Source organism: Sinocyclocheilus rhinocerous, unplaced genomic scaffold, assembly GCF_001515625.1.
Source record: "Sinocyclocheilus rhinocerous isolate Xijiao unplaced genomic scaffold, SAMN03320098_v1.1 scaffold87, whole genome shotgun sequence".
Classification (NCBI taxonomy): Eukaryota; Metazoa; Chordata; class Actinopteri; order Cypriniformes; family Cyprinidae; genus Sinocyclocheilus; species Sinocyclocheilus rhinocerous.
In genome coordinates, this window is record NW_015650709.1 from 32,936 (window position 1) to 44,801 (window position 11,866).

Sequence of the window (11,866 nt, forward strand, 5' to 3'; positions counted from 1 at the left end):
TCACCCTGTAGTTGAAGCCTGACTTCAAATATTCATTTCTGTGATAAGTCCTCTTTCAACAGAGCAGCCGATTCTTGAGCTTACTTCCTCCATTATACTGTGCTCATCGATTATGTGTTTATTTTTCACAGCGAACAGACTGGGGTAGAAAGTAGACTGTGGAGGAATGATTCTTTATGGTTATGGTCTTCCAACAAACATCCATCAAAGTGGTTGCTCCCTGTGCAGGAGAGATTTTATATATTCATCTTCATCACCTCAGGACTTGAGCACTTTTTTAATGGTTTACAATACAAGCAAAAGAGTACAGGGAAACCAAAGCACAGAATGAGCCTCACCTGTATCATGTTAAATCAATTTTTAGTTGCTGTTTATTTTTTTACTATATATATATATATATATATATATATATATATGTGTGTGTGTATGTATGTATGTATGTATGTATGTATGTATATACTGTAAGTATGTATGTTTGTTTGTTTGTTTTTGGTTTGTTTGTTTCTGCCACGGAATAAAAAATGTAATTGTAATTTTTTTTTAAATCTTGCAATTCTGACTTTTGTTATTTTGAAATTGCTAATTTATCTTTCGACTTCTCTTCTCAGAAATTATATCTTGTAATTCTGACTTTAAATCACACAGAATTGTGAGCAAAAAAGTTTTAATTGTGATATATAAACTGAATTAAAATAAACTATAAACTGAAAATAAAACTGAATTCAGAGATAAAAAGGGCATTTATTTATTTTGTGTCCGTCCATCCATCCGTCCATTCATCAATTCAATGGTGGAAACGAGCTTCTATAGTTTTTACTGTGTTTCTAATCAAATAAATGCAGCATAAGAGACCTCGTGTAGAGTATATAAACTGTCAATCAAAATTACCATTAAAGCACTGTAATTTTTTTCATGTCAGATCTTTTTAATGAATTCAAAAGTTCAACGTTTGCTTCCCTTGAAGAAATAAAGTCACACAGGTTTGAACTATCATGAGGGTTATTAGATGATGACAGAATTTTCATTTTTGGGCGAGCTATTTCCGAAACGCAGATCCTTATCAGCTGCTCTGTTGAAAGTTAATTAATATCTGAAAAATTAAAAAAAATTAATATCTGAAGTGAAGATTCAACTGTATGTTTATGCTGCTGCGTAGTTGCTTATAGAAATACAGAGGGAAATCATTTTGGGGGAAAAAAAAGTTTCCCATGTTTCTCTTTTTTATAAACTGGTTTGCAGTAAACTGATTACATGAAATGTATGCATGTATGTATATATATTTTTTTATTATTAACTCATACTTATCTAAAAGGAAGTATACACGTTTTTTACTTACATCAAAAGGTCATTATAGTTTATTTAGTATCAACTAAAACTGTAGTATCAACTAAAGGGAAATTTTCTTTCTGTAAATGTACACTCATTAGGAAATTTAGTTTTCCCCAAAGAAAGTAACCAAATACATTTTTCCATTACACTAAATTATTCACCTAGTACATGACATATAGGCAAATATATATATATATACAAATAACAGTTAACATCATTCAATGATTCTGCATGTTTATGCTTGATGTTTTGAAATTTAAACAAATAGACAAGCAGGCCATATGCTTGTTGTGTGCTTCACTTGTCTGATCATTCATGCCTTTAAAATTAAGCACAGTAAACAGCTGTTCAATATGTTGAAGACTACACATCCTCACTAGCAAAAAATGAGACTGCTCAAGAGACACTTTTCTATCCAAACATCAAAAATCTGAGAGTATTGGGTTTCCATCTCAAGTTTTCGGTCCTTTCTGGCCTTGTGAAAAATGTACTTGCTTGCAGAAAATACTGTCACTGCAGTGGAGTTTTATCATAAACGGTGTGTTATTCAACATTATATTTAATGTATATTTAATGTATTAAATTGCAACTTCATCATGGAAGTTTCAATAAAAATACTTTAAAGTATATTTTAGTTTTGAAATAATTATGAAATTACATATTAATATGTACTTAAGTCCTACTTAAGTGGGTCAAAACAGCACTCAAAAGGTCAACTAATTGCATTCAATATAAATTTAAAGCTGCAGTATGTATATTTATTTATTTTTTTGGTTGAAAATTCATAACAAACAATTGGTTATTGTGCAAATACATATCAATTTTCAAAACGATTTTCTTACATTACCTCGATTTGCAATGGTATTAACGGTATAATTATTACCTTTAATAATGATTTATAATTTGAGGTGTCGGGTCTGATTTTATAGACAGTAATGTGAAACATTAAATGCTAAAAACAATGTGATGTGCCAGTTAATTAATCTGAAGTAGTTTTTCTTATGCAAACTGTCATGTAAACATATAGCTTTTTATGCTAAGCTAAAATGCTATCTGTGCAACCAAATGCAACCAAGCGCATTTATACTTTATGATAAATTCTTAAAAAAAAACAATGTCTTCTTAACAGAAAAAAAACACTTGATACTAGGGCAAAGATGGATAAGTGTAGAATGATGTGAGAATGATTAGCTAATGTTGAGCAAGAAACCTTGAGAAACAACTGCTATATTTGCCTCATTCGCTCTTTTATGTCCACTCGCAGTGTTGAAGAAGAAATCCAAATCTGTAGTGGAAAGCGTGTTAAAACTCCTGCCAAGATTGGCCGCGTGCAGCTGTGGAAGCCGAGAGCAGTTTGGCATCTCTCACCTGACGCTACAGTGAGACGCAGAGTGTTCTCTAGTAGAAAACTGTCAGACAACGTTTGGCTGTTCAGCTGTCACCTCGGCACTCCTGAGCTGGGCTTACTGACAAAAAGAGACAGACACATAACAGAGACAAAGAGACAGAACACAAGAAAGAGCGAGAGGGAGAAAGACACGAGGGGAAAAACAGAGACAGACTCCCTGTGGACTCAGGTAATAGGCTGTCTCTCCAAATGACCATCAGAGTTCACTTCACATTGCGATGATTGCAGGTGAAGGATCGGCAAAGGGAGAGCGAGGGAAAGATGGAGCTCTTATTCAGATTGAAATGTCACTCGGGAAAGGACATATGCTAATTCAGATGTTTTGTGCATTTAGTAAGAGTTATTTAAAAAAGCTTCACACTGTGCTTTGTGTTGCCAAGTTCAAACATAACTATGCAGTCACAACGAAGAAGAAAAAATAAGAGTCCCAGAGGAAAAGCTGATCGCTTGGAGTTTGCTTGGCCACAGCTCAGGATATATAATGGAGTTCTCATGTAACACTGGAGTATCAGCTTCTCCGATGCTTCTCCTAAAAATTACTTGGGGAGAAATAGAAATAGACACAAATGAGACCATAGCTGACATGCAGTAAGTGTAATCAGATATAAAATGAATGTGGAAAGTATAACTATATATAAGTATATATATATTTTTTTTAGTTCATTTTAAGTCTGCTGTTTGGTTAAAGACTTTTAGAAATTCTAGACACATGAAATTTTTTTTTTGTTTTTGTTTTTAGGAGAAACATCAGAGAAAGCAGATGTCTCCATTTGTTCTCTATTTGTCTAGGTATTATATGATATTTGTGATTTTTCTTCCCTGTGGGATGTCGCTTACTCTTGTGGTTTCTGGAGTGTTAAAATCATTATTAGCGTCCCTGACACAAATTATAAAAGGTCATCAGTCATCCATGCTCTGCTGATTTTTATGACTTTTTATGACCTTTCATGTCTATTATAATTTGGCTAAAAGTAACTGATTTTCCATCTTCAGACACCATTTTTAAATAATGCCAAGACAAAGACCCTGCAGACCATGTTTAATTACAGTTATCACAGATATAAAATGTGGAAAGTATAACTATATATAAGTATATATATATATTTTTTAGTTCATTTTAAGTCTGCTGTTTGGTTAAAGACTTTTAGAAATTCTAGACACATGAAATTTTTTTTTTGTTTTGTTTTTAGGAGAAACATCAGAGAAAGCAGATGTCTCCATTTGTTCTCTATTTGTCTAGGTATTATATGATATTTGTGATTTTTCTTCCCTGTGGGATGTCGCTTACTCTTGTGGTTTCTGGAGTGTTAAAATCATTATTAGCGTCCCTGACACAAATTATAAAAGGTCATCAGTCATCCATGCTCTGCTGATTTTTATGACTTTTTATGACCTTTCATGTCTATTATAATTTGGCTAAAAGTAACTGATTTTCCATCTTCAGACACCATTTTTAAATAATGCCAAGACAAAGACCCTGCAGACCATGTTTAATTACAGTTATCAGAAAGATTTTATACTAAAACAAAATTGTTGGTACGCCCTTGTATATTAAGTTTTAGGGTCAATGACATAACGCCTTTTTGTCTGGATATATTAATTAATTGATCAATTATAGATATGCTAATGTTTTTCATTTCTGAATTAAAATTCAGAAATATATATATATATATATATATTTAAAATAATGACTAATATGCGTTTTCACAAAATAATGATTAAGATGTGGCTGCATAACGTGACATTTTTAGAGTCATTAAATTGAAAACAATCTTGACATGTTTTATTTGTCATTGACCCTTTAATATTTCACATTTTCAGTTTGTCTGCAGTACTTTCTTGTGACTTTAAATGAGTAACTGGAATGACAAATCTGAATAGGTTTCCAATCCTTTTCAAATGTCTTTAAAGGGGTCATATGATGCGATTTCTATTTTTCCTTTTCTTTAGTGTGTTATGTAGCTATTTGTGCATGTATAAGATCTGCAGAGTTACAAAGCTCAAAGTCTCCCACAAAAGTATTTATTCTATCTAAAAGAGAAGGCTGATCCAGACCGGGCTAAAACGCCTCATTCAAACACGCCCCCACATCTCTACGTCACGATGTGGAAATATTTGCGTAATGCCGCCCAAATGTTCATGCAAAGAAAGAAGAGGTGGTTTCAGTAACAGCAGTCGTGTTGATGCAGCCATGTCAGGGAGACGCTGTGTGTTTCTGTGTTAAAGCAAAAGCACTTTATTTGGCTTTCCGGAAGTAGATGCAATGAGGACTCATTGGTTAAGATTTATTTACAACAGAACAGCACAACCCAGATGTTCGAATTTGTGCAACGCATTTTATGGACGACAGTTTTGTGAACCTAGGAGAGTAGCCTACAAGGCTGGCTATTTCTAAAAAAAAAATGGGTCAATTCTGACTTTGCTATGACAATCTGGCGCAACTAACTTCTTTTGCTTTTTGACTTAACTGAACCAGACATTTTATACTGTGGTCTGTTCATTTTAGTTAGGATAATTCACGCTGAGCTTTCTGTCTGTCTAACTACAGAAAGAGAGTCCTTGACACTTGGTCAGCAGGTGGAGTGATGTTTAATATGCACTGTTCCATGTTAGTGATCTAATGTGAGTTAGACATATGCCATCTTGCATCACATCTCTACATGTGCACACGTCCACACATAGCCCATCCGCCTCAGAAACCGCTGTGTGACAGTGGAGCTCACGGTATGATAAAATCAGACTGACACAGCTTAAATACTCCAATGATCCGCATTCCCCAACAGAAAAGAGGACCCGGGTGCCCCCCGCTAGTATGCAGGTGTGTGAATCACATGGAATGATTGTGAATTTTAAAGGGGTCCTATTATGCTTTTTCACTTTTTCAACTTTAGTTAGTCTGTAATGTTGCTGTTTGAGCATAAAAAAGGTCTGCAAAGTTACAAAGCTCAAAGTCCACTTGAAAAGGAGATATTTTATTTAACAGGATTAAAGCTCCCGAGAGAGACAGTCAGAAGGGAGAACCACAGGCAGAGGCTGGCTAATTTTTAATTTTGACAAGAGCAAGCTTCACACACTCATTGCTGAGGGTTTTCTCTGTCTCTCTAACTCAGTTCAAGAGTCACAATGCTTGCTTTGACAGCTAGTATTCACAGAACTTCCAGTAAAACAGAAAAGTTTGACTGCACTGGGTTCAGTTTAATATGCAGTTTACACAGTTTTTGAGATATGGTTCTTTTGAGATGAATGGCCACATTTGATAGCAAACAGTAGCCTTGAAAGGACTTTTACATAATTGCATAATAAATGCTTTTAAAGTGAAACCTGTTGCATACTGTGTCATCAAAGAACAAAAGAAAAAGAGACATCACTCTCTGATCTTTGCTGATTAATTTTGTAGCTGGAATAAAAATGAATCTATATTCAATTTACAGCTTATGTGAAGATTGTTTTAAATTCACTTAAATTAAAAGTTGTTATATTTTTCAAAGCCCATTAAATGTTAAAAAATAATGGTTCTCCATTTGGTATGACACTATCCTCTAAAATGTATAAACTCTAACCCACAATACAATGCACTCTACTTGACCTTCCATTTTCAATGTGATGAATGAACTGTAAGCAATAGCCTACTAGCTGAGATTATTGTTTTTGGCTCATTATTTTTTTGGACAGCATTTTTAAATTGGATTAAAATGCAAAACTCTCCCCGTTGATAATAGGATGCCAATCACTGCACTAACCATACAGCATAATGAGGTCATGTGACAACAATGTAGCATGCAAATGCCATGTAGCATTTATTTTCATTGTATAATGTGTACTGTTTTACACACTATTATTCAGATAGAGGTTAAAGGTCAGAGGTCATACAGTGAGTATGTACAATGCTAAACATGATTTTAATAGCGTGATTGTTTTTGTTTTGTTTTGTTTTTAGGTGAGGACTTTTATGAGCCATCTCCTTACGAACCCATGACGCCTCACCGACATTCAGATGCATTTCGCCTGGCGTCGATCATCTCAGGTAAACACCAACATTTTCATTACGATCTATTTTTGTATTATGTATACATTCTTGCAATGCACTGCACTGTTTGTTGTTGATATTGGCTTCTTTTTCATTGCCCAGCACTAAATGAATTATTATTATGTTCCAAGACCAGTAAAAGAAGTTTATTTTCTCTAATTTTTGCTTTTAGCTCATTCCAAACTATGTACAAGGTGAAATTAAGATAAATTAGTCTTATTCCTTTCTAGGAAAAAGAAACAGGAGCAAGTGATTATTCCAGTAAAATAAAAACCACTCTCTGCATTTGTCACCTTGGCATGAGTTCAGTTTAATGTTTAATTCACTGACAGCAGTCATTACAGACAGTAGAGGACAGAAATATTGCCTCCAATCCATTATCAGAGCCTCACAGAGCCTGGAACAACCAAAATAACTCATTTTAATTCAGATTTGAAAAAAAAAAATTTATAAAAATGGTCAGTGAATCACAAATCTCATGTGCACTACAGAAAACAGTGCATTCAACAGGGTTGTCAGATCAATCTTCTTGCCAATTTGTTGCATAATACCATTTTTGTGTCTTGAAAGGCCTGCTGTGAGTAGCAGCTGAGGTTTAGAGTTTGCATATTTTCCTTCTTTCTTTATACAAAATAAAAACATTGCAGCTGGGAAATGTGGACACACAAACAGCCTCCATTATCTGCTGGTGTAACCATTAGGTGATCGTGTAATTCCACTAAGAGGTGAGTTAAGTAGCATTTAATGTCTTTGTTGCATAATTGTATGTATTGTTATGGTTATTACATCTTCAATTGATTAAATATGACAACATAAAAGGGGAAAATGAGTTTTGGATAAATTAAAGACTCATTTAATGGGATAGTTCACCCAAAAGTGAACACTCACCGTCACGCTTTTCCAAACCATTTTTGGATGAACTATTTCTTCATATCAAATCAAGACAGTGATCCAAAGGCTGTAATGTTTCTCTGTAATGAAACCTTTAAAATCCTTTCAGAAAAAAAGGAGGCCCGAGATACGTCTCATTGCGTTTCACTCACAGCCCTCTCAGATTGAGATGGCACCTTTTGATTTGATGTGACAGCCCAAGTCCAGACCGGCTGTGTCTGTTCATTTACTACAGAGGGTGAGAGGAACAAGTGGACCGCAGCACTAACACTGACATATTGAGGGTAAAGCTGGCGGACCCTCTCAGCCCGTATCCGCTCCCTGGCGGGAATCTCTCCCAATCTGGAAGTGGAACAGCCCTGTGTGCCATATTTAGGATCAGGCAACATTAATTGCCATCCCTTTGTGGTTCGGCTGCTGTGATACAAAGCCTTGGATTCATATAACAATGGGAATGCTACTGATGTTTCTCTGTAGTTAGAAAGTTGATAGTATTGGCAAAGAAAAAAACTTAAACACACATGGGGGAATTCAATAAGAATTAATTGTGCATTATTTTGTTAAAATTAACATTCTGAGATATGAAGTCAAATTACAAGAGACAATTGCAAGATGTAGTTACACTATGATTCACAATTAGGAGAAAACAAATGATTCTTTTGATATGTAAAGTCATATTGAGATGTTGTGCATTCATTTGATAAAATATGACAATCTCAGATATGAAGTGAAATACAAAAAAAAAATCTAAATCAAGATATAAAGTTGCACTATGATTTATAGGCGCAATTACTTGGAAAAAAAAAAAAACCATTGTGAGACACTTTGGTTTGTTGAAATCACGTTTTAAGAAATTAAGTCAAATTACAAGAAATAAAGTTACAGTTGTAAGATATAAAGTTACATTATGATTTATAGTTACAATTACGTGGGAAAAAAAACATTGTGAGATATAAAGTCATGTTGAGATTTTACACATTGGTTTGTTATAAAAACACATTCTGAGATATGAAGTCAAATTACAAGAAACAAAGTCACAACTGGGCCCTATTTTAACGATCTAAGCACATGGTCTGAAGCGCATGGCACAGTTGCACGCCAGGCGCATGGTCCAAAAGGGTTGTACCTATTCTCTTAATGAGTCATGGGTGTGTTTTGGGCGTAACGTGCAATAAACCAATCAGAGTCTCATCTCCCATTCCCTTTAAAAACCTGTTGTGTTCGCGCCATGGCAAATTCACTATTTGCGTACACAATAATAATCTTTTACTTTGTAATCCTTTCATTTTTAATATTTGGCATGTTTGTGTGCTGCTGTGCGTCCCTGTGTGTGTAATAAGCAGAGTGTACGCAGGTTGTGCACCCACCTATAGGCGCATATTACTAACGTACCCTATAATAAATGTAAAAAATACTGCGCCTTTGACTTTAGACCAGGTTTTATTTGGTCAATGGTGCAATCGTTTTCAGTTGCCTCAAAATAGCAACTTTCCAACAATGCACCTGAACACACCTGGTTTTCAGACCAGCACGCCCATGGGCAAACAAATGGGCACAAGTGTATTTGCCATTTAAACAACGTGGCACTGGACATGAAAATGATAACTGCATCGGGCTGAAACTAGCAAAAAACACTGATAGAGCCCATAAAGTTACATTGTGATTTATAGTCGCAATTACATGAAAAAAATAATAAAATCACTATTGTGAGATTAAAAAGACACATTGCGATTTTACACACTGGTTTGTTAATCACATTTTGAGATATTAAGTCAAATTACAAGAATAAAATTCTAAATTGTTAAATATATAGTCAGATTGAGATTGAGAAGTTACAAGTAAGAAAAAATAAATTCACAATTGTGAATTTAATAATTGTGAATTTTGGGAAGGCACATTGAGATATAAAGTAATGATTAGTAGAACTAATATTGCAATTACCTTATTTATTTAGTTACGTATTTATTTATTTAGCAGCTAGCAGAATCGGACTTCCGTATAATGAAATACTACTAAACGAAACAGATCAAGAGACTAATTTTCAGTTGAATGTCCCATAATGCTTTGAATTATACATATTTTTTGTGTTGAATACACCTGTAAATATTCCCTTCGCAATGGCCAACAGTTCAGGATCGCAGAGCGCCTCTTCACGTTGTGGTTCACACTCTGTGTTCAATTTGATAGATATCTGGCCAGGGTGAAAAATATTTGTGTGCCTGAAATATGACACAGCTTTTTATGACATGACATAAGACTCTCTTCATGGGTCATTTCAAGTGGCGATGAAGACTCTATTAACAGGAGAATCTTCTCTCCAGCTTGTTCACTTTCTTTTTCATTTCTTTTGACAAATCCCTCAAGCTTGGCAAGCAGAAACACTTTCAAACAGAATCAGCCACTAGAAAAAGAAAAGCAGATAAATAGAAGAATAGAAAAAAAAAGTAGAATATAAATTAAATGAACCCTTTCAGGCACAGTGGTCTATGAGAAATCACCTATTTTTTTATCTTTCGAGTTTAAAGTAGGAATCTTTCCATTTTGTGACATTTTGTTTCTCTAAAGTTGGGCACACACAGCCTCTTTGAGCTTCTGAAAAATAAAATAAAATAGTTAAACTATTTCTGTATGTGTTATTTACGAAAACTTGTTGAACAATCAGAATTGATAAAGACAATGTTGCATTTTTTTATGAGAAATTAGGTGGTTTTGTATAACAACCACTGTGGATATACAAGAAATACCAAATCAAATGACAAAATGGTGGTAAGCATTCTGTGTGTGATCAAAGTTAGCATAGTCAAACAATTCTGATTTGTATGCCACACACATTTGAAAGATATTTCAGTCAGTGCACAAAATATAGCAAATGTAGTGTTTTAGACTAAGAAACCACTTCATAAATGCCTGCATAATCAAATCCAACATCATGGATTTTAGTTTGACGGCTTGCTCCCCATTCAACGCCATAAAATTGAATGTTTGAAAGAAATTCAGTGACTGTGTCTGAAAGGGTAGTTGCAAAAAAGCAGAAAAGAGATTATGGTGGCATGAGAGCATAATCTCTGCAGGTTCAGAATAACACAGTCGTGCAGTTTTATTATACTGATAGTGGCTTCTAGATTTACACTAGCTCCAGATCAAATCTTCTGTGCCAATAAAACAGCGTTCGGACTGACAGGTTGAACGATGGCGGTCTCTTTCATAACCACTCCTTGCATTTAGTGTCTCCGTGTAGTGTTTATTCACTGCTCTGTGTTATAATGGAGGTCCACTCTTATAGTCACTGCCAACCATTACTGTCACAACAGGCCGAAGAAGAAGGTAATAATAGTGCAAGTAATAAAAGCGAGACTTTATGAGCTTTCTGCTCATATTCAGAACATGCAGTGCCTAAGTGCACACATGCACACAAATACACACATACTCTATGTGTGCAAAGGGAATTGGGGCAATGCATGAGTGCGATTGATGATTTTATGATAATAAACTTTATGCATAATGGAAAATGTAGACAAGAAATTTAAATATTGCTGTTTGTTATTAAGTTTGTGTTGCGATTGGATATTTTATGCAATTTACATGTTAAATACACCTTATAATTTTTGGGATTGACTTTGTCTATATCGCCCCAAGCATTTTTCTATTCTGAGTTCAACATTGGAAATGATTGGGTGTATTTGCCATGCAGGCTAAGTCCTTAGGGGAGATGAAGCGATAGCTACATGCAGCGATGCTCTGAGACAGCATGCAGAGCCAATGATAGCACTGAGTTCCTCACACCTGGCAGTGAAAGCTTTCTAGAGATTTCTGGCTGAAATTAGAAAAGACTATATGTTCAGTTCCTGCAGCTCAAACAAATGCTGACTATCCAGCTTACAAAATGTTGATTTTAAATTCAGTATATATATTTTTTTATTTTTTTTACTTTACATTACTACTATGGGACAACTATGTATGCATGTATGTATTTATTTATTTATTTATTTATTTATTTATAATTAAGAAATCATTAAGAACATCGGTTATATATTATAAGTGACAATATCACCAATGAAGATTTTTGTAAAAAAAATAAATAAAAATAAAATACTTAATATTACCTCAAAATACTTCAAATAATAATTAATCAAAAATTATAACACCAAATAATTTAGCTTTTAAAAAAATCACAATGTTGGACACGTTTAAATTTATCATATATATATATA

The 11,866-nt window shown here is 34.2% G+C and overlaps 1 protein-coding gene across 2 annotated transcripts in view; it reads left to right on the forward strand.

Annotated features, from left to right (window-relative positions):
* The window catches only part of LOC107712470 (GDNF family receptor alpha-2-like), a 75,548-nt gene that overhangs the window by 18,626 nt on the left and 45,056 nt on the right, over nucleotides 1-11,866 (forward strand). For both annotated transcript variants that reach the window (XM_016517728.1, XM_016517729.1), the window contains exon 3: nucleotides 6,675-6,761. In XM_016517728.1, coding sequence (XP_016373214.1) covers nucleotides 6,675-6,761 — 87 coding nt within the window. The remainder of the gene's footprint in view (nucleotides 1-6,674; nucleotides 6,762-11,866) is intronic.